Below are 22,516 nucleotides of genomic sequence, written 5' to 3'. Positions count from 1 at the left end.
AAAATACAATGACAAATTAACATAAAATTAATTTAAAGATTTTATCTATTTTATAGGAATTTTAATTTAAGTATAACTAATTTTATATAAATTTAAATATATAAAATTTTAAATTAATTTTCACTTTATTAAAATCATGTAAACTTTTTGAATTTATAAATAAGTTTTATAAATTATATGAATTTCAAACAACCAGAATAATGTGTAAAATCGAGACATAAATTATATATAAAAAAAAAAAGAAAAAATTAAAACTTTTATATAACATATCTTAACAATTGATATTATGCACAGCTTCGTAAACTCAGAAGGAACATCAAGCCTAAACCAAGGGTCTACAAATGAGGAAAAGGAAAAGACTGGGGGCTTCGAAACACTAAGGGTCTACCCTCTATTGGGTGGCCACCCTCATCATCATCTCTGGAATTTAAAGAGAAATCCTTCTCTACAAGTTCTTCATTTTCTTCAGACTCGTCATCCACACCAATGCACTGCAGCTCTTTCGTTTCCACAGGGTTGTCATGCACACCAGTCCAGCGCATAGAGTCCATGGCTAACCCGTATATCTTGCCTAACATCTCAGTACCATCCTCGTGCCATTCAGCACGGAATTTCAGAGAACAAGCGGGTGGACACCAAAATAACTGTAGAAATAATAGCACAAGGTTACATAAGCTATTATTATAACTATAGTTCAAGAAAAATGAACTAAGTACGACACATACCTGAGGAGGATAGTGATGTACATGAATTTTCCAGAGGATTGCCAAACTGCTACCTTATTCTCAATGCCGAATGCAGCTATAAACCTGTCAATGCACAAAACATAATAACTCAACTCTGTTTACCTTAAACCTGCTGCATTTGAATAGAAAGTGTAGCAAGAAATAGTGGGAACAAGGACTCCTCCTTCTGCTTTACAGATGATGATGTCATCATGGTTTATCGCAGCGAAGCAAGTCCCACCAGGGGACCATATTCACCATGCGTGTCCTGAAGATCTAAAAATCAGTGAAAATTGATTTCTGTAAATAAAAATAAATAATATTGAAGTCTAAAAGAATAAAAACCAAACACAGTCGTAGTCAAAATCAGATATATGCTTTATTGTACTCGAACAAACAATGACAAATAAACAAGATCATGTAAAAGAAAAGAAAAGGATGGATGGCAATGCCTAAATTAATTTACCCAATTTACTTACCCTGTGAGCAAGCACAAATTCAGGTTCTTAACTTCGATTCGTCAATGCTATGAACTTCCACACACATGCTACAACATATTCCCAAATTTTTTCCATTTGCTACTAACTAAAAAACCTTAATAGCAGCTTACTGAAGAACAAGTCAACACCTAATGATGGTGTGTGGTGTATATTAAATAAATAATAACCACATGGAAAATGATATAATTTAATATTATATATAAGAAAAATAAATTTCAAACTTTCCGATGGAGATGCAGGAGTCGAACCCTGTACCTCTCGCATGCAAAGCGAGCGCTCTACCATTTGAGCTAAGCAAAATTTCTTTCTGTTTAAATGATATTAGAAATAAAATTCCATCTCCTCCGATTGCTTTAAATATATTATTGGACGAATAATTCATAGAAAGATTGAAATTCCTTTTAATTATTAAAATTAATAAACATGCATTTAAATTAAATGAAAAATTTTATAAATTTATTACCTATTTATTTATCCATAGTCTCTTCTTCTGATCAATGAATCATTTTCGTGAAGAGAAAAAAAACATAAATTAATATGAGCTTATAACATAATTACAAATTACAAGTAGATATTAGCTACGGTTTCTTCAATTTTATTTTTCGTATTAACAAAATGTTGACCTTAATACCCTTGACGAGTTAACATGCGGTACATTGAATCTGGAGGTATCAGTCCTAACTCCTAAGCAGCTAGAGGGGCACATTTTATTTTATTTCTTTTGAATGTTAAAACAAAGAATACATTTAAAAAAAAGTCAATAATATAAATTAGAAAAATCTTCAATTTATTATTATTATGTAATTTAACGGATTTTTATTTTAAAATTTTTAATTTTATCACACTTTAATATACCATAAATAATAATTAAATTGCATAGCACTGTCTAATTATTGCTAACGTGAAAGTTAAAAAAATAGTGGTTATTATATGCCATATTAGAATGTCTTAATAGTGTTGTACAATTTGACCCTTATTTGCTAGCAGTTATATTCACAACAAATCACAGATTTTAAAGTGAAAATATATTAAACTATAAGATAATTTAATAAAAAATTTATTATAAATTAAATATCCATTAAAAATCAAAATCTAATACTAAAAAATGACCAATTAAAATTATGCTCAATTATATTTATTTCACATGAAATTTTAAAAGGGTTGATGCATGAAGGAACATAAAAATTATGATTAAGTAAACATTTTTGAATAAAAAATATAACTACATTAATGATGACATTAGTCTAGTCAATGAATTGTTGATTAAAAAATGATTGGATCTGTCTGTATGATGAATAAAATAGAGAGTCAAACTGAAATAAACAAAGAATAAGAAACCTGCATAATGGCATCCTTCACATAAATGAACTATTTTAAGGGTGTAAACGAACAACTTGTTTTCCAAACGTCAGGAAGGATGGGTAAATAATGGCATTAGGATATGGACTACAATTATTACTAAATTAATTTACAATTAATTTATAATAATTCTATTCTAAAAATAGCATATTAGTTATATTTTAATATTATATTAATTAATATATTAATTTTTTAAAATAATAAAATAATAATAATACTGTGTAACCAGAAATAATTGTTTCTAAATAAATAGGATAATTACATAAGAATTTCCTCCGTCTCACATTGATTGTTCTTTTCTTTTTATCGGTTCTAAAATTTAGTCCACTTTACTTTCTTAATAGTATTAGTTTAGTAAGTAGTTATCATAATATCTACTGAAAGACTAGATTATAATAATTGCATTAAACAAAAGAAAATATTTTTATTGAAGATGTCTTAGTTATTGATTGAGTAAAAAATTATTTTTGTTACCGAAAATCAATTAGGTAAATACTCTAATTCAAACGCGTCAGTTAAAGTCTTGTGTCTTTCATTTATTTATGGAAAAATAATAAAAAAATTTATATTTTTTGATTTTTTAGAAAAGTACAGTATAAATAATTTTTTATTTTACTGTATGAAAATATTAAAAATATAATTTTTTAACTCTTTTAAAAATATAATTTTGGTTTTTTTTGGTAAAACAACCAAAAAAATAACTAAAAAATAATAAAAAATAAAAAAACGACCATACTGTATTTTTAAAATGAAAAGTTAAAAAATAATATTCTTGAAAAAAAAATTTACATAATAAAAATGATATTTTTTTATTGATTTTAGAATATTTCTAAAAAATTCCAGTCTTTCATTATATTCTTTAGAAAATGTATGATTAATTTTTTTTTATTTTTTATGGGAGAGGTAACCATTGTACAACAGTGATAGTCATTTTCTAATACTCGCCGTAAAACAAAAATTTATCTATCAGAGAAAGAGATAATTTGAATTCGAAATCTCTTGCTCCAAAAAATAAATGTTCTTGCCACTTGAATTAATTATCAAGTATGAATATCTCTTTTATATATTGAATTTATAAATAATTAAAAATATTTATTAATTTAAAAAATAAAATATATATTAATTATCTAATATTAAAATATAAAATACTTATTTATATATATATATATATATCGGTAGAGCAATATTTATTTTTTTAATGAAAGTAATCAATAGTTTTACTTGGTAGAAGTGTCTTTTAAAAAAGACAGAAGAAGAAAAAAAAAAGAAAAGAAACTTAGCAGTAAGCTTCGAGCAAGCTTCTCCTGATCAAGATTACTTCCTTGGAAGCTTCATTATTGATGGTATAATAGTTAAGTTCTCTGTATAAATAGGAAGACCCTTTTCCAAGATCTTATACCAGTCGCACACTCTTTCTTTCTTTCTCTGTGAGTTGTAACATTAAGCAAGGATCCATGTCTAATAATATCATTCAAGTTGTCACTGGTGAAAATAGAAGCAAGAAAATGAAATGTGAGATAAGTGACTCCAAGAAAATAAAAGGCACTGTTCTTTTGATGAAGAAGAAGAATCTCTTAGGCCACAGTGATCCTGAAGCATTCGTTCATGATTTCATTGACGAGTTGAAGGGCAACAAAGTTGTTCTACGTCTCATTAGTGCTGAACGTGGCGACCCTGGTGAGTTCTTTCGCTTCATTATCTCTTTGTGATTTTCTTTTTCTCTTTTAACTCAAAGGTTAAAAGGATTTTGCTCAGCTTTATACGCACCTCGATCTATCCACCTCTATAATGAGTAATTGCAGGCTCGGTTTGTGTATTCAGGATTTACCTCGTGTCCGCACATCAAACCTGATAGATCAGGAGCAAATCTATTTTTCAGATGAACTCTTGTTTCTTAATATTTAGTTTTGAACCGGACTGTATTTCATATGATTTTCTTCTGAATTTGAAATCTGATCATGGCTACTGACATTAATGAGATTTGTATTTGTGCAGAAGATGGACACAGAGGGAAACTAGGACGTGATGCATACTTGGAAAAGTGGATTTCTACATTTGGTCATCATGAAGCCAGTGAGATAAAATTCCATATTACATTTGATTTGGAAGAGGAAATTGGAGTTCCAGGGGCATTTTCTATAAGAAATAATCATCACAGTGAGTTCTACCTCAAGAGTGTTACACTCGAAGATGTTCCTGACCATGGCTGCATCCACTTTGTTTGCAACTCCTGGGTTTACCCTGCCAATTATTATCAGAAAGATCGTATTTTCTTCTCTAATAAGGCAAGTAAAGTTGGTCACTTTCTTGTCTATAAGATCTGCAAGGTTTTCCTAGAAATCGATGTCACATCAATTTCGGCTGTAGCAGATATGGACTTTTACATGATATTTCCATCCTTTAGTTTGCTGCGACTCCTGATAGTTTGTTTAGATTAATTTGTTTATTTAAAGCCATCGGAAGGGGGGTTTGATGATTGACCTTCATGATAATTGTGCAGACATACCTTCCCCATAAAACTCCATTGCCATTGTGCAAGTACAGAGAAGAAGAGCTGGAGATTTTAAGAGGAAATGGAGAAGGAGAGCTCCAGGAATTCGACCGTGTCTATGACTATGCTTGCTACAATGACTTGGGACATGAATCAGATGATCGTCCAGTGCTTGGAGGGCATTTTGAGTACCCTTATCCTCGCAGAGGGAGAACAGGCAGAGCACCAATGAAGTCAGGTTAGCAGCTCAAAGTTAACCATCAATGATCAATGTGTCATTTCTGCAAAGTAACGTCTTGAATATAGAGCTAATCATTTCATGGTCATATCAAACTTTGTCATTACCTTAAACAGATCCTAATGATGAGAACAGGATTCATATTCTGAAGAGCTTAAGCATTTATGTTCCAAGAGATGAACAATTTGCTCCCATGAAAAACAAGGAATTCATTGTTAATTCATTAAAAGCTATGGCTCATGTGAGTGTACCAGGGCTAGAAGCTCTATTTGACAGCGAATATGAGTCTTACAAGGACGTGTTAGCTCATTATACAGAAGGAATTAAGCTTCCTGATGGCCCTGTACGCAGTATCATTGAAAAGAAAAATCCTCTGCAGATACTTAAGGCAATATTTCGAAGCAAAAATGGGTCTCCATTCAAGTTTCCAGTGCCTCACGTAATTAAAGGTAATGTGTTTTGTTTGAAACTCGAAATTATGAGAATCTTATGTTACGCCTTTACATGATTTTCTTGCTATGCCACTTAACTGTGATGTTCTAAAGCAGAGGATAGTTCTGCATGGAACTCTGATGAGGAATTTGCTAGAGAAATGCTAGCTGGCGTAAATCCTGTCATCATTCGCCGCCTTGAGGTTAGAGGAAGATCTTGCAGCAAAATTTTCCTTTTACATATTCTCTGCTAAAGGAAGTGCATAATCATAAGATTAAATTGGTCTGCAGGAATTCCCTCCGAAAAGCAAGCTAAACCATAAGCAATATGGTGATCAGAACAGTTCAATAACCCAAGAGCATATGGAGAAAAACCTAAATGGAATGAGTATAGATGAGGTAATATTTCTATTATTTTCTTTTATGCAGGAGAGTTTCTCAATCTCTTGATCTGTGGATGCTTCGTAACTCAAACAGCTTAGATTTAATCGTTTCTCTTTCTTTTTTTTTTGGGGCGGTTGAACAGGCAATTGAGAAGAACAAGTTGTTCATTTTGGATTACCATGATGCATTGATGCCATACCTGAGGCGGATAAATAGCACTTCCACCAAAACATATGCATCAAGAACACTCCTTTTCTTGAGAGACGATGGAACCTTGAAGCCGCTGGCGATTGAATTAAGCTTACCTCATCCCAAGGGAGATCATCTCGGAGCAGAAAGCAACGTATACACACCTGCTGAACAGGAGGGCATTGAAGGCTCCCTCTGGAAGCTTGCTAAAGCTTATGTCGCTGTAAATGACTCAGGATATCATCAGTTAATTAGTCATTGGTATGAGTCTCGGATTTCAATAAATGATGGATCACAAACACCTCAGTGCAATTTCTCATTTAAGATTATCTTTAACAATTTTGGTCACAGGTTGAACACACATGCGGTAATCGAACCTTTTGTGATCGCAACAAATAGGCATTTAAGTGTGCTTCATCCAATTTATAAGCTTTTGCATCCTCATTTCAAAGATACAATGTATATAAATGCACTAGCTAGGCAGATTCTCATTAATGCTGGAGGAGTGCTGGAGTCAACTGTTTTTCCTGGAAAGTATGCCTTGGAGTTGTCTTCTGTTGTTTATAAAGATTGGGTTTTCACTGATCAAGCACTCCCTGAAGATCTCAAGAAAAGGTAAATCCCAACTGTAATCTCATAAACCATGAACATATTGGTTGGTACTAGAAATGTTTTCGAAGGATCACAAGTACTTATCAAGTCGTCTTTAATTTTGTTTTTCTCAGAGGAATGGCGGTTGAGGATGAGAGTTTACCTCATGGTCTTCGCCTATTGATAGAGGACTACCCGTTTGCTGTTGATGGACTTGAAATATGGTCCGCAATCAAACAATGGGTGAAACGATATTGCTCCTTCTACTACAGGACGAATGACATGGTCAGACAAGATTCTGAACTCCAGTCCTGGTGGAAGGAACTGCAAGAGGAGGGTCATGGTGACAAGAAAGGTGAACTGTGGTGGCCAAGGATGCAAACGTGTAAAGAGCTCATACAAACATGCACTATCATCATATGGATAGCTTCAGCTCTCCATGCAGCAATCAATTTCGGACAATATCCTTATGGTGGTTATCTCCCTAACCGACCTACCATAAGCCGCAGGTTTATGCCCAAGAAAGGTGCGGATGAGTACAAGGAGCTCGAGTCTGAGTCGCATTTTCAAGAGACTTTCTTCAAAACTATCACTGCCAAGCCACTAGCTCTTCTTGGCATTTCCCTTGTAGAAATTCTGTCAATGCATTCATCTGATGAGGAATATCTTGATCAGAGAAACCCTGATTGGACTTCAGATACAGAACCATTGCAGGCATTTAAAAAATTTCAGGAGACACTTAAAGAAATCGGGGAAAGAATCTTAGAGAGGAATAGAAATGCAAAATTGAAGAACCGTGTTGGACCTGTCAATATGCCATACACGTTGCTCTTTCCAACAAGTGAAGAAGGACTTACAGGCAAGGGCATCCCTAATAGTGTTTCGATTTAGAGCTACTCTTGCTCTCCTTTACCATTCATGTTTATTCACAGCTTGTAAAATCTAGTTCTTGGCAATAAAGCATACATTACAACCATAGGTATTTTGGAAGTCTTGTTAATGAAACGAAAGAGATTAAAGAAAATAGTAATTCAGCTTTTGCAAGCAGATGCAACGGGATTAACCTCGCCGTGGGTGCAAAGGGAAGTGGTAGCTCAGCAATAGACTGTACTTTTGTATGGAACAAAAAGAACAAATCAAGAAGCGCCTAGTTACATGGTTGATGAATGGACAAATTTGCCGTTGAGTTTTTCCAGTAACATCATTTCAGAGAAATACGCTTGATGAATGAACAAAAATGATTGCGTTGTGGTTTACCTATCAGTATCAGAGAATCCAGGCATAGAGTGAAATTGATCCACAAACATACTAGTAGGAACCGCTTACAGCAGCCAATTTCGTGAAACATAATTTTATTGAAATGTTTCTGATTGTTAACATTGCACAAGCATATACAAGCAGTTCATCTTCTAAACCCAGGTTTCTAATGCGAATTCAACCCTAGATTGGAAAGGTCACAGGTCAGGAAATTCATTTTGGACATCTTGTTACTTAGCTAGACAAATTAAAGACAAGATATTGAATTCCAAAATTGACTTGTTCCTGTCAATGATTTTGCCCTATCATAAGGCAATGTAACCTATCATCTATTTTCCAGGCTTCCTGCATCATTTCCGGGGCACCAAAATGTCAATTGCATAAGAAGATCAATCCAATTCAGGGGGTTGATTATGCTGCTATTTCATCTGCTCTTGGCCGCTTTGCTGATGCTGGACCAGATTCATCATCTTCTGGGTCAAGATCTTCACCAGTTCTGTTTTCTGGTGCCTTTTGCTTTCTGCTTCCATTTTGAGAACTTCCTTCCAGTGCACCACCACCGCTGCTTATCTCTGTTCTGGCATGATCCAACTCTGAGACTTCCAATTTATTATTTCCCGGTGACTGCACTATATTTGATTGTGGGAGGGAAGGATCGTCCAAGGAGGAGGAAGAAGCCTTGGACCTGTCATCCTCCATCTTTCTTTGTTGCTCAAACATCATTTGAAGATGCCTTCCCTGTTCCTCAATTCTCAACTGTAAATTTCTCTGAATCTGTCAGGACATGAAAAAACAATATTAGCACCTTCACATAATTGTGGCATAGAAACAGGCATTCAAAAGTTGCAATTGGATCCATCACCCCTCAAATTATAGCTAAATGTTCTGAGAAAAGTAAAGTACATCGGCTGCCAAATATCACTGAGCTCCCCTGATCCGTGCCGATGAGAGGTTGCAAAATTTTACTATAGGGATTCCCACTTCATAACACACTTAACATTATTTTTGGCTGAATAAAATATTTCCAGAAAGAGGTGAGAGAAGGCAGAAACATCTGATTCATTAGAGTTCATGGGAGAATTAGTTCTTATTATGGGTAAACCGAAACACACAAAGAAGAACAACAAAGTTCTTCTTACGTCCTAGAAAAGCACCAAATAAAATAAGTGAATAAGAAGCTTATTTTACATGATAGATTTGTCTTCATCATAATCCCCAGCTGCACTAGCCCATGACTTAATGTACTTAAAAAACTCAGCATAGAAGGCAGTCAAATATATGAAATTTTCAAACAATCAATGGCAATGGCATAAAACTTTTGAGACTTCTGATGAAAGATAATGCATATTATGAAACGAACAAACAGAAAGCATTGATCATATGTAGTTATAAACATCAAATCCCACATTGTCCTAGTATGTCAATGCAGTATAAAAGAAAATAACTGCACTTTTGGTACTTGGTGATTCCTTTCACTGCAATGAAGTTAAATGTAATAGCCTCAAAGCAGTGAAAGCCTTCCAAGTCACTTGAATAAGAAGAAAACATAATTAACGGATACAACTGCTAAAAAAACACATTGACCTGCAATATGCCTTAATAATAAATATTTGACAACGAGGAAACAGCTCTATGTTGTCTTGATTATAGCTTCAAGTAACTTAGTTAATGGTTAGCATACTTCCAAGTTCTAAGAGAGAACTGAAGCTCAAATCAAAGCATACCTCAAGCTGTTCATGGAGCCGCTTCTGAACCTCCATTTGCAATCGCAATGCTTCAGTGATCCCCATGCTCCTGTTGTCGAACATAAGGACCGTACAAAATCAGCTCAATAGTCCATTGTTATTGCCAAATAAAATGCAAAAAGATTTTACAGTGGCCATCATGGCACAAAGAGTCTGAAGGCATAGAGATGATTAAGAAAATATTTAGGAAAAAGAGGACTGGAAAGGGAGATAACAACACTAAAACAGAATGCAATATGTGCTGAAAGAGCAGCAGAATTTATTTAAGTGAGAAATTTAGGGGAAAAGGTATATAATATATATATATATATATTCTTCGCTCCTTTTCCCAATACAGGTATTAGTATATGTTACTATCACTGAGATTGAATGGAAAGGAAACCTAGGAGTGAAATAATGGTAGTTCCTTTTTCCCTTTGAGTACATGTGCACCTAAGAAGGAAGAACAATATCAACTTTAATCCAGCTAGGTCACCAAACAAATCCATTCAAAAGATGGCAGATTCAAGTGACAAGGCCAGAAAGATGGTCTTAAAGTTGAGCTATCTGAGCTATCAAATGCACCAAGAACTTTAGTGTGTTTCTCTGTAACCAAAATGACTAGAAAACAACACATTTCTGCATGTCATCCAGATAGAAGAGGGACAAAAGTAGTTCATCTAGCCCAACCCCTTTATTACCTTTAATCATCCTCATTTCCTTCCCTTCAACCAAGAAAGAGTGTAAACAAAGGTACTTGAGGTTCTCTACTATCTGTATAGCTTCACCATAAGTATAATGAAACAAGTAGCTAACCCTATTAATCGTTGTCTAACAATCTGTTTTTGCTCTCCTCTTAAAGGAAGTCTAGTCCTCATGAGTATTACACGGGAACCATGGAGAAGGCAAAGCGTTTCCAGAAATTAAAATTTAAAAGGGGCCTTGAATCTTCAGATATGAATTGCAGTCACAGAGCTGATCCCGTTCAACATTATTTACTAGATTAAAACATAAGCTCTTCAACAAAAAACAGGGGTTGACTATACACAAACTCTTGGTGGAGAGAAAGAACTTACGCTTTCAAGTCTAGAGATTTCATTTCATCAATGGGACTCAACTTTTTCTCTGATGTTCCTGATAAAAGCAGAGACGCCAAACTTAAAAAAATTGCAATAGTATAATACAAGTCATCAATTTCACATGTCAAGAAAGAACAAGAGAAGGAAACTATGGAAATTAAGGCATTACATTCTTCTCTGATAACAAAATGTGGGACGCAATCATAATAGAGAAATGCAAACATGACAGACTTTTCAGCTAAAGTATGCATATTTGGAGGCTAGTAAGCCAACAGTCAGACTTACCTTCAGCAGACTCTGGCTTATATCTGGCTGTTCTGTACTTCTGAAATTCAGAAAGATAGATGTATTAGCTAAATCAATAACATTTATATGGTCAAGTTTAACATTAAGAAAAATAACATACTTGCAGGTGGCTTTTAACATGGTAGATGGTCAAGCCTTCAACATTCATGAGCTTTAAGACACCCTTTGGGGTAGCTCCTGTAATTCAAAACTCTAAGTCAACAAGACAAGATGTACCCTAAATCTCTGGCCCAAAGATTTCTAAACAATTAAAACTACGCACGTTCACTACCACCGAGCTTATTTACAGCTTCTACAAAAGCTTCATGAAGTTCTGGTGTCCAACGCATTCGATGTTTCGCTGCAGGTATAGCAGACATTGGGTTAGCAGCACTATATGGTTCTCCATTATGTACAGGTTGAGGCTGATGAACTGTGGGTTGCACAGAGATTTGAGAAGATGATTTCACCACCTGAAACAGTATTTACCATTTCAAAGAAAAGTAAGTAACATGAAAGAAAAGACTTTTGGCAGCTTAAAGAGCTGGCTCAATTTAGTAATTAGCCAATGCTAAAATACATAATGAAATGACCTTAAGCAAATTTGAAAAATAACTATATAATTATCACAAAGTCGACAAACAGACTCTGATAGTAGCCTTATGATTCACAGCTGAAGAAACTCAGTAGATTCCCAAAGACCTCATAGAGTTTATGTTAAAAATTCTTGTAGTTCTTTTTCACTGCTGAGAGAGTGAAAGTGAGAGAGAGAGAAAGGATTTTTACATTACATGACAAATAAACACCACAGAGATGGACATAATGAGAAGTATGCTCACATGCAACACTGATTCACTGCATGCAAATGCACTAAACCATAAAACAGAGGACCCAACCTTTTGTTTTCTATCCGCATTGTTAGCATCATTAAGAAGTTCGCTCCAATTTGGTTCCAAATCATCATCAACAGAGATTAACTGATCTGCCCATTCCTGCCAATCCGTTCTCTTAGAGAAGTCCTCAGACGTAATGACACCAATAGTGCTTTCCACTTGACCATTCTGGACAGCAACATTTTCAGGAAAATCAAGCAAGTCGTGAAGTGGATCTATAGTCCAGGACATATCCTTATTTTCTTCAGAGTGATTAATTAGTGCTGTTGATTGCACTTCAGAATTAGAAGAATGAGTTGTCAGAACTGGCAAACTTCCTTTGTCCCTTAATGACTGAGAAATAAAAGGTGAATTTTGAGACTGCCCTCCTTGTGGAGCAAGTGAAGAAGCCTGAGCTTCAATAGAAGATCTCATAGATGATGAGAACAAGTGCCCAACGGTCCCACTATTAGAGCATAATGGCGATGTTTGTTGTAGTATTGGGTTTCGCATCAGTTCCCTTTCTGAAGAGACCTGAAAAGAATCTGGCAATTTAGGATACTGCCCTTCAAGGGGGGTAGGAAGAACTGGAAAAGGCGAAGACATGACTAGTTATCTGCTTGGCACCAGAACCCTGAGTAAAGAAAGCATGGTACACATTCATTGTTGCGTGTGCTGAGAATCACAAAACAGTTGCAACACTACCACTGGTTGCAAAGCCATATTGCTAACTTATTGTAAAAAGATACCACAGTTTTTCTTTGCATGATAATGCATAAACAGAGAACGCTACCAGTTAAAAATTGACAAAAAAAATATTTTCCATAACAATTCTGTTCTAAGAGCTTTTGATTGTATAAAAATCTGCAAAATTAACAAACCCTCTTTAATTTGCCAAAATTGAAATGGAGAAACAAGTTAATCAGAATGGCCACATAATTGACCCTTTTTCAAGTATATAAAACGGAATATGAAAATATAGAAGCCTCAATGTTTCAAAAAGTTAGTGCAATCACCAGCAAGCCAAATGCAAAATAGCAAAGGAGCCAAGAAAAAGTATATATATTCAAATTTTTATGTTGTGTCCTATGATTAAGATATAAATTGTAAAGTGGGAAATTATGGCATGGATAACTGTGCCAGTGAGAACTAAAAATACCAGCTTTAAGCAAAGATACCAGTTTAAAATGAATGGAACCACACGACAGGATTGAGGGAAAGCCATATAGCTAAAAGTTAAAAACACCATCATAGAGAGTCGATCAAAATACACACTTAACATGCCCAGAACAAGCATACAATAGCAACTATCACTGAACGTTTGAGTTTGTAAAATCACCATTAAATAATCAAATTTAAATTTTTATCACAAAGTCAAAAACTCCTAAAAAATATTAAGAAAAATAAAGATGAAATTCTCTTCTCGGTAGATAACACATTAAATATCATGGTTTTATTATAGAGATTCCTACACCCACCATCCCATATCAACTCCCACCATTGAAAATTCTCACTTAAGAGATAAGAAGAACAATTCACTTAATGAAAACAACCAAATCAACTCTATAAATGAAGACAGAAGAATTAACTCAATAGCTATCATAAACAACTAGAATCCAAATCACAATCAAATGGAACCTGAATAATGAAACATTAAATGGACAACTAAAGAAAAGGTATTGAAAATTATAAGCTAAAATAGCTCTTATCAATCAAAATTTATGAAAAGACATAAACTTGAAATTCTATTACTTAGAAAAAACTGAGAAATGGGTACGGATAACTTGTACCTGAACTTGAGAAACAGAAACCGAGAATGAGAATTGAGAATTGACGAGTTTGTGATTGGATAAGAAACCCAATGTTCTGGAGGCTCTAAATGAAGCAAAAGTTGGAATCTTTACACACGATTTTAGCTTTTGTCTTCTTGAATTCAGCAATCCATCTCATGAATTCTTTTCTTTTCTCTCTCTCTCTCTCTCTCTCTCTCTCTCTCTTCATTACATGGAGAATACGTATTTGGCTTTATGTGTCTCACTCCATTTGCAAGGAAATGGCTTTGTGATTCACTATTTTTCTTCTATGAATTATTGCCCGTTGATTATATCTTGGTCTAAGGATCTGAGAATTTTGGTCTGTTCCTTTTGACGGTGGTGATTGGAGTAAAAAGTGAATAAAACATAGGTGCTGATGTGGGTGATTAAGATTTAAGAAAGGCTGCTGCATAGAAGGGTTGAGTGGGGCCCAAATTGAAAGAAGTGGTTTCTTTTGGTACTTGGGGCAATTTTCCCAAGTACATTTGGCAATTGCAATTTCTTTTTCACAAGTTTTTGTATGCAAACAGTTGGTCAAAATTGATGCAATTGTTACTTCCTCCTCAACTTGCTTGCTTTTGCATGTAAAGGTTTTTAAAAGGGTGATTATAAATTTACAAATTGATCTTGCAATAGTTTATGGATGGCCAACATTCTTTTCTTAACTTAAATAAAAGCTTTTGAAAATTTTAAATAAATTTGATTCTATTTATACCTATAATATATTAAATAGTATTTACAAACTTGCCTACCAATAAATAGGTATATATTTTAATTTAATAAAATCATATTTTCAATTTATAATAAAAATAGATACATATTTCTACAAATAGATTTTATAATTCAATTTATAACAAAAATATGTCAAATATCAAGAGATATATATTGTAATTTAAATTAAATTTCAAGTTCAACTTATAATAAAAATGGATATTTTAAATTCAATTTATAATAAAAAATACGTCAAATATTAATAAATATATAGTCTAATTTAAGAAATTTAAGTTCGATTTATAATAAAAATAGATATATATTTTTATCAATAGTTATTTTAAGTTTAATTTGTAATAAAAATATGATAAATATTTTAGTTTAAATAAAAATTTAAGATCAATATATAACCCAAATAGATACATATTCCTATTCAATTTGTAATAAAACCACGTTCAGAAAAAAGATGGTTTAAAAATAAATAAATGGAGATGCAGGGGGTCGAACCCTGTACCTCTCGCATGCAAAGCGAGCGCTCTACCATTTGAGCTACATCCCCACACGTTTAACATTTAAGTATTAATGATAAAGTTAAAAATATGTTGTACGGTTACTTTTTTTGTTTTGAAAAGGTGTTGTATGCTTATTTTTATCATTGCGCGTAGTGCTTATTATTTATTTATAGATATAACTTTAAATAGTAAATAACTTATTTTATATACAATTGATTATTGTTATTATGTTATTTTCTTATTTCTTTAAATATATAATTAATTTTATAAAATCACTTTCTATTAATTATTATAAGTTTACATTCAATTTAATAGTAAATAAGCTTATTTAGTTAACAAATTATTTTTATTTTAAAGAATATAATATATATATATATATATATTAATTTCTAAAATTTAATTTTTTTTAATATATATGTTTAATTTTTTTAAATAAAATTTTATTTTAACATGTATATTTATTTATTTTAATATATATATTTATTTTTTATAAATATTTATAAATTTAAAATCGCTAAATAGTTGGTAGGCAATATGGGCTACAAGTAGTGCAAAAGTGAACTGAAAACAAAACAAAGAAAGCAACTCTAAGGAATAAAAAAAAAAAAAAAAGAAGATGAAAAGAAAACAGACCCACTACAGAAGCGAATCTAGCCAAAATATTAGGTCATGTTTGGTATTGAGATTGTAAAAGTATTTTATGATTTATTTTATATCATTTTTAAAAATTTAAATTATTCCTAAAAAATACAGATAACTTGATACTTGTTTCAAAAACAAAATTAAGAAAAATAGTTTATAAAAAATAAAAAATCTAATATATAAAATCAGAAAAATATCAAATCTATTTTTTTTAATCGCCAGTAGTAATTCCAAACACACTTATAGTCACTTGCTAAGAGTTAAGCTGCTGATTAAAACAAAAACAGTATTCCATTCTTCCGCATAAAAACCTGAAGCTTCTAAAACCAAAATGCTCCCTCATGAAATTCTGACAAATGAAACCTGTAATTATCTCCTGACTGTAGAAAGTTTCACAAGCTTGTACTTGCTAGTAACAGCAGACAATATCAGCCCTTGCAAATAGTATCACCACGTAGTGTTTCATTTCTTTACTGCAATATCATTTGCATGAGGTCGAGTTCCGCCTCCTGAAATTATCAGCAACCATGAACAGTGAATTAATAAACTAATTAATTTGACTACATAAAATATGTACATCCTTTTAATTAATTAATGAGGTTTGAATCCTGATATCGGTCCACTGGACATAAAATGTTTTTAAAACAAGTAAAAGCATTCTTCCATATTCATGTATTCATTAACATTGAACTTGAATATTCCAACCTTTTTCCTTTCACATCTCTACACGAATCACTTCCACAACAACACCGAAATGCCTCTATAGGATGATCATGATCATCAAAGTCGATCCCATAATCCTGCAAACCATTGATGGAAACTGTTGTCAGCATTCATCTTTAATGAGTTTCAACTGCAGAACAGTTACGAGAAGCAAGCAAATTTGTTAGGCCTCATCACATGTTCTCCAAATTACAAACTATAATCACATATTATTTCAGCTCACTTACCCAAGTCAGTTCTTCCAATGCGTTCACCTTTCTTGAAGTGAAAAACGCAAGCTGCATTACAAAAATCATGACCAAAATCTTAAAACATAATTCGGAGATAGAGAAGAACAGCTCTACACCTGTACCTAATTAATAAAAATCCACTTTCCTATACTAAAAGCGAAAAGGAAATCCTGTACAGATCCATACATGGTAATAGTGCCGATCTGGGGTCTCTACTTCAACTGGAATATCAATTAAGTTTGCATCATTGCATCTGCAGAAAGGTAGCATAAACTGATCGTAAGCAATATATAAAATGCATGTACAAGTATATCAAGGTAACGACAGTATATAACATAAAATTAAGAGAAAAGTATAAAAATTATGCTTGTGGTCTGAATAATCTTTAAATTTAATATTGTATTGTTAGTAAAATGTCGTATATTTTTATAATACTATCCCTTAGTTTGCTGATACAACACTTTCATTAGTAATGAACAAATGTGTGCTTTATAAATATGTCACATCAGCATAATATGTAATATATCAGCAAAAGTTGACGTATTCGTATTACTTAATTTTGCTAACGTAGTGAACTAGAATGCTACCTGTGATTGATAAACCTTGCAACATTTCCAGTAAAAGTTGCATCCAAACAGAGTGCTTCTTCATCCCTAAGAAATTTTTCTGAGCCCCAGTCCGCATCAAGTGTAACAGGATACGTGTGTCTGTCACTACCACTGCTTAGCAAATTCCGGTCATACAGTTCCATGTTAGTCAATATTTCCCCTACGTATTCACAAACAAAGGTTCCTTTAGGCAGGTCCTCAAGTGTTCTAAGACCCCAGCCTTTACCTTCACCAGTCATAAATACCTGATCAGCATATCATCCAAATAACTAGTTGATGAGAATGAGAAGCATATATATATTTTTTTCTTTTGAAAAGAAAAAGTTTCAACCAGAAAACATAGATAGACAAATAGAGTGTACAGAGAGAGTATAAATGCATCAATGGCAGGGTACAAGTAACTTTGCTGAAAGGCAATTGTCAAAATTCGCACAAAGTATAAATCCAATAAGTGAGAAACAACTAATACTGGTCCTGCAAAGAACTTCAGCATAGAATTGAAATGGTCAAATATTAGATGTATCGTTTAGCTGAATCTAGTATATGTAAATGTGTGTATTGTCAACTTGAGACTGCATATTCCCTTTATTTTCTGTGCCCTTTTCTTTTGTTTTTTTTCTTTATTTTTTGTGAACATTTCTTTTGGTTTTCTTTGGATGATAGTCCAAGCTGCTGCAAGCATTCAAAATTTATAAACAATATCAACCTTAAAAGAACTGTTTATTTTGAAAATAATTTTTTTATATAAGCTTGATATATATCATAGTTAATAAAATTATTTTGAAATTAGTGGATTGATACATATTTTATTATTTAAAATTAATAAATATATATATCAATCATTTATCGATTTAGTATATAGGTGGACTAGTGAGTGATGGATAGAGTACACACTTAAAGCATTAAGGAAAATTTATATTCATTAGTTTAAGAGAGATTCTTCCCCTACACTTGGTGTATACACTACGACTAATAGGAGAGTGATATATATGTATGAGTGTTTTATACTTGGTATTGAATTTTTGACATGTACTTCATAATTTAAAACTAATTAATATATGTCAATCATCTATTGGTTTAATGTATAAGTAAATCTACATAAAAAAATTCTTTAGTTTAAATTATAAAATATATATTAATCATTTAATGCTAAAGTATAAAATATATATATATAATGACAAAATGAATAAAATTTAACCAAAACTTAAATTAAATAATTAAAATAAAACTAATTACATTTTATAGTCAGAACAAAATTAAATATAAAATTCAATAACTTTTTTTTTATTCCGAAGACTCACGAATTGGTTTAATATCTCTAACGCACAAGTTTTAAGAATATTTTCAATTAAATTTGGCACACAAGTAATCTAGCAATTCATAGCTGTTCTCACTTCAGGCACCCAAAAGAAACTAAACAAATAATGCATGGCAAAGAAAAAAAAGGTTCAGAAAAAAGAATTCAATCTTTAATACCTGCAAGTTGCATGTAATGCCCCGTTGTATCACTCGATTCCCACAATTCATGTCACATCCACATTTTCTCCAACATTCTTTAATAAACTTCCTAACCAAGTGACCCTTGCACTTTTCTGGCATATACTCGTTCTTGGATCTCACCAGTGGACAGTCTTTGCAAAAAACCAAGTAATCCTTTTGAGGGTCTTGTTTCATAGACTCGCAAGCTCTTAGAAACTCCTGTTTTAGAAGGCCTTGCTGTGTGTAAGCAAACTCTCCACCAGTTTCGCGAGCACATGCACATGGAATCGGAGATGAAAGGCAATCTCCTAAACAGCTTGAACAGCAATCGTCGTCCGATATCCTGGCAAGTGAGATTTGCAGGTAAGCATTTTGATAAATTATACTCTGTGGCATGTACATGAACTTCGGGAGCTCCTCATCACCTATTTCGTTTACCAACGAAATTGGGACATTTTCTGCACCTTTTGATATGTCACTTATTTTAGGGAAGAACCTTTTCTGATTATATGTAGTGGTTCCCTGTTGCATGTTTTCCAGGTTATGAGAATATGAAAGCCTTGAGCATTTTGAAGCCTTCTCTTTCAAAATAGTATCAGAATTACCAATTCTGCGAGAACTTTCGTTTGACCCTATTCTATGAAGGGAATTGTTAATTTTTCCAGCTGTAGGAGTGCTATCTGCAACAGAACTATTGGAGGAAACAGTACCCAGTTCTAAATATGACTCGCACAGATCTTTCAATAGTGTCGTCACAGAGAACTGAGATGAGACAAACTTGTCTCCCAGATATTTATCCTCCAAAAATTTCAGAACTGCAGTGAAATCTGGAATTTGAAAGCTCGGTTGTCCGATAGCATAGTCAAAATTTAACAGTATTTTGACTTTTTCCAGGCTTGATACTGCTACAGAAAAGTTGCTCCCACTGTGTTTACTGCCATTGGATCCTGAACCTGAAGCATCGCATTAAGATGTCAAGTCTGGTACCAATTAAAGAACCTTCCAGCATATCCGCACAAGCAAAAGAATCGGCAATAAAGGCCAAGAAATTTTTAAAAAAGGAAAGGAAAAAGAAGAAGCAATTGACAAGTTCCGAAGTTAATTAATGTGTCAGAATAGACTGTTCCCGTTCTCAGTTGGAAAAATCTTGAAACGATCCGGCTGAGTAAAATATTCTAAATTCTACCAGTCCATAAATTTGAAACAATGAAGTCTTTTGTCCATGATATATACCTTAAAGAAAATTCAAGGCTTGAATCAGCTGATAGCAGACTTGGGGAGAAAAGCAACCAATAACAGTTAAAACAAATACATGCAATCTCAGATAGGTTAACTTGAGGCCACAGGCCTGTAGAAGGCTTATATTCTTAGGCTTATTATATATTTATATGACAATACCGAAAGCCAGAACATTCATGTCATGATCTACGTAACACAGAAAAGCCAGATTGTAATATTCATCATAACAAAGTGATGGGACCGAAACCTGGATGGACAACTGCAATAGAATCTGCAAAATCTGTCGATTCAATCCTGTTTTTCTTGGCAATTGGATTAGTATGATCTCTGCTATAATCAGAAGACCCACATTCAACAGTCGGTCTTTTGGAATTCCCTGGGGATACCGATGTCCTCCTGGAAATTGAAATTCTGTCGTCTCTAGGGTCTGCGTGACTTACCTTTGAAATTGAAGGTTTCTGTTGAGCAAAAATGACAAAAAGAAAAACTATATCAAAATGAGAAGAAAAAAAATAAAATAAGTCGCCCTCTTTTATGAGGCTTATCTACAAGGCCTGAAATCACAATAATTGATCTACAAAGAGAAAATACTGCTGAAATCCATCAAAATAATCGGTCGGAGTAACCAAGAGGTTGGTAGAATGGTTGAGTACCTTGTTTTCCTTAGAATCAAAATATGCATCTATGAGTGCCCGATAATCTTCTGCTTCAATAGGCTCCCAGTTCTTATCAAACACCTTCCAGAGATTCTTCAGCACTGGTTTCACCTCTTTATCAGGAATACCCAGAGCTCTTGTTGCCTTGAAGGCATTAAGAGCCCTCTCATTCACCATTTAAGATAATTAATGAACACCTGCTTCAGGTCTTTTATACAGATAATAAAATATATGACTTCTTTCCTTGCTCCTGTGGCTGTTGTGACTGTTGCTAATACAATGTTGAATTATATTATACCTTTTGTTCAGTCCAGTAGACTGAATAAATTCAAACAATCAATCTATTTATACAGTTCTTTCAGAAATTATAACAGAAAAACTTCAACAAAAAGGAAAAAGAACAAGAACGAGAACGAGAAAAAGCAAAACATTGCAACGATCAAAATTTTTGTCTCCTGATTAAAAAAAAAAAAAAAGATTTGATATCTAAAAAGAATAAAGAAACATGTAACGTACACAAGAAGATGTCTTGTGTCTTTTTAGTTCATGAAGAAGAAGAAGATAATGGAATCGTAATCAAGTGAGATTCACAGTACATACAATTGTGTTTAATATTGAATAAATAATTTCGTCAAAAGAAAAGGAAAAAGAATCAAGAAGTTGCAGAGGTGGTATTAATCTTGACATGGGGATTTGAGGGTTCTTTTTTTTTTTTCTTTCCCAGGCCTGCGTGTAGATACGGAGAAGGCATCAGTATAAAGGTGCATGCGGCAGGCTAAGGTGTTAATGCTGCGAGTTAACCGAAGAGATCAGCCTGATACTGATACTGATACTGATACTGATACTCATGATATTTGTTTCCACCCATTATTAGTTCTTTTTCCCTTTTTATAGAGTAAATTAGTTTTTGACTTTTCTAATATAACAGTATCTCTACACACTAATAAGGAAAAAAGTATTACTTACTTTAAAAACATTATTTATTCCACCGAAAAAGAAAAGAATTATTTATTTGTAAATTATAAATAGGTAAAGTTTTAGTTTATTGATAAATTTATTAATTACAGAAGAGTTTTATAATTTAATTTATTGTACATGTTTTTATCAAAATTCATGTATGGCTATCCTTTAAAGTTAATGTATATACATAATAAGTTTTATGTACAATGCACATAGAAAAGGCAACAAATTGATGTAATTAGAATTATACATGGAAAAAAAGGCTATAATTAAGTACGTAGATGTATAATGAATTTAGTTTTTAAAGTTAATACCTCATAAAGAGTTCCAATAAGTTAATTTATAGTTATATATTTGAGACCAAATAAAATTTATAATTATGAGAATATTATAATTTAATGAAAATTTGCAAAAAAAGATTTTGAGACTTAATACTTAATCTTATTGATGAAATTATAAAAGGTATAAATAAAATATGTAAATATCTTGTCACATTCTACAAATAAGATTAATGATACAAAATAACACTACAATAACACAAAACACATCATAATATATATTTTTTTAAATTATATATACAAATATTACTATATAGATAAATATTTTTTAAAAGAGAATTTTAAAAATTTATAACTTATTAAAATAGAGAATTTATTCTTATATAGTCCAAATTAAGACTATAAATTTTTTTTTATCACTATATAGAGGTTATTCATATATAAAATATCAGTGTAAAAAGATTTTACCGTATTTGATTGAATATTTAGTTAAATCGTTGATGATACTGTTAGCTAATTATTGATAACGAATGAATATG

The 22,516-nt window shown here is 32.6% G+C and overlaps 3 protein-coding genes, 1 long non-coding RNA gene and 1 other non-coding gene across 8 annotated transcripts; 1 reads left to right on the top strand and 4 right to left on the bottom strand.

The window, feature by feature from the left end:
• Window positions 1-240: 240 nt before the first annotated feature.
• On the bottom strand, window positions 241-1,331 carry LOC125371328. The gene is made up of 3 exons (XR_007217626.1): window positions 1,205-1,331; window positions 726-993; window positions 241-644 (listed from the first exon to the last, which is right to left on the bottom strand). It is a non-coding gene; the product is annotated as an uncharacterized LOC125371328 (long non-coding RNA).
• A 2,507-nt stretch (window positions 1,332-3,838) lies between these two features.
• On the top strand, window positions 3,839-7,884 carry LOC8258686 (probable linoleate 9S-lipoxygenase 5). Its single transcript, XM_002521946.4, has 9 exons — window positions 3,839-4,261; window positions 4,580-4,869; window positions 5,085-5,313; window positions 5,430-5,762; window positions 5,862-5,947; window positions 6,036-6,143; window positions 6,271-6,578; window positions 6,669-6,932; window positions 7,043-7,884. The coding sequence occupies exons 1-9, from the start codon at window positions 4,039-4,041 to the stop codon at window positions 7,797-7,799; spliced, it is 2,598 nt and encodes an 865-aa protein (XP_002521992.2). The 5' UTR covers window positions 3,839-4,038; the 3' UTR covers window positions 7,800-7,884.
• Window positions 7,885-8,243: 359 nt separating this feature from the next.
• On the bottom strand, window positions 8,244-14,189 carry LOC8258641 (protein PHR1-LIKE 1). 2 transcript variants are annotated; one of them, XM_002521947.4, is made up of 8 exons: window positions 13,916-14,189; window positions 12,150-12,759; window positions 11,537-11,726; window positions 11,375-11,451; window positions 11,254-11,293; window positions 10,966-11,023; window positions 9,890-9,959; window positions 8,244-8,939 (listed from the first exon to the last, which is right to left on the bottom strand). In XM_002521947.4, exons 2-8 carry the CDS (start codon window positions 12,729-12,731, stop codon window positions 8,577-8,579), a joined length of 1,380 nt encoding a protein of 459 aa, XP_002521993.1. In that variant the 5' UTR covers window positions 12,732-12,759; window positions 13,916-14,189; the 3' UTR covers window positions 8,244-8,576. The 2 variants fall into 2 exon arrangements, with proteins under 2 accessions (XP_002521993.1, XP_015576568.1); XM_015721082.3 differs by having other exon boundaries at window positions 12,150-12,659.
• Window positions 14,190-15,136: 947 nt separating this feature from the next.
• On the bottom strand, window positions 15,137-15,209 carry TRNAA-UGC. The gene has a single exon. It is a non-coding gene; the product is annotated as a tRNA-Ala (tRNA).
• A 376-nt stretch (window positions 15,210-15,585) lies between these two features.
• Window positions 15,586-21,586, bottom strand: LOC8258685 (histone-lysine N-methyltransferase SUVR4). Of its 3 annotated transcripts, none has more exons than XM_002521948.3 (8): window positions 20,737-21,586; window positions 20,331-20,541; window positions 18,842-19,797; window positions 17,345-17,610; window positions 16,944-17,010; window positions 16,755-16,805; window positions 16,510-16,604; window positions 15,586-16,313 (listed from the first exon to the last, which is right to left on the bottom strand). In XM_002521948.3, the coding sequence occupies exons 1-8, from the start codon at window positions 20,914-20,916 to the stop codon at window positions 16,286-16,288; spliced, it is 1,854 nt and encodes a 617-aa protein (XP_002521994.3). In that variant the 5' UTR covers window positions 20,917-21,586; the 3' UTR covers window positions 15,586-16,285. The 3 variants fall into 3 exon arrangements, with proteins under 3 accessions (XP_002521994.3, XP_015576523.2, XP_048235971.1); XM_015721037.2 differs by having other exon boundaries at window positions 16,782-16,805; XM_048380014.1 differs by lacking the exon at window positions 15,586-16,313 and having other exon boundaries at window positions 16,555-16,657.
• Between the last annotated feature and the right edge of the window lie 930 nt (window positions 21,587-22,516).

Source organism: Ricinus communis, chromosome 10 (assembly GCF_019578655.1).
Source record: "Ricinus communis isolate WT05 ecotype wild-type chromosome 10, ASM1957865v1, whole genome shotgun sequence".
Lineage (NCBI taxonomy): Eukaryota > Viridiplantae > Streptophyta > Magnoliopsida > Malpighiales > Euphorbiaceae > Ricinus > Ricinus communis.
The sequence above is the reverse complement of the archived record's forward strand: the minus strand, read 5'-3'. Positions and strand labels throughout refer to the sequence as shown.

Excerpts from the sequence above, each read along its gene's own strand:
- LOC8258685 (XM_002521948.3), bottom strand. The coding sequence starts at position 20,916 with ATGGTGAATGAGAGGGCTCTTAATGCCTTCAAGGCAACAAGAGCTCTG. Across the intron at positions 19,798-20,330 it reads TATTGCAGTTGTCCATCCAG|GTTCAGGATCCAATGGCAGT; the intron begins GTTTCGGTCCCA and ends GCGATGCTTCAG. Across the intron at positions 16,314-16,509 it reads AGAGATGTGAAAGGAAAAAG|GAGGCGGAACTCGACCTCAT; the intron begins GTTGGAATATTC and ends TGATAATTTCAG.
- LOC8258641 (XM_002521947.4), bottom strand. The coding sequence starts at position 12,731 with ATGTCTTCGCCTTTTCCAGTTCTTCCTACCCCCCTTGAAGGGCAGTAT. Across the intron at positions 11,024-11,253 it reads TAAGCCAGAGTCTGCTGAAG|GAACATCAGAGAAAAAGTTG; the intron begins GTAAGTCTGACT and ends TGCTTTTATCAG. Across the intron at positions 8,940-9,889 it reads GGCTCCATGAACAGCTTGAG|ATTCAGAGAAATTTACAGTT; the intron begins GTATGCTTTGAT and ends ATGTCCTGACAG.
- LOC8258686 (XM_002521946.4), top strand. The coding sequence starts at position 4,039 with ATGTCTAATAATATCATTCAAGTTGTCACTGGTGAAAATAGAAGCAAG. Across the intron at positions 5,314-5,429 it reads CAGAGCACCAATGAAGTCAG|ATCCTAATGATGAGAACAGG; the intron begins GTTAGCAGCTCA and ends TACCTTAAACAG. Across the intron at positions 5,763-5,861 it reads AGTGCCTCACGTAATTAAAG|AGGATAGTTCTGCATGGAAC; the intron begins GTAATGTGTTTT and ends GTTCTAAAGCAG.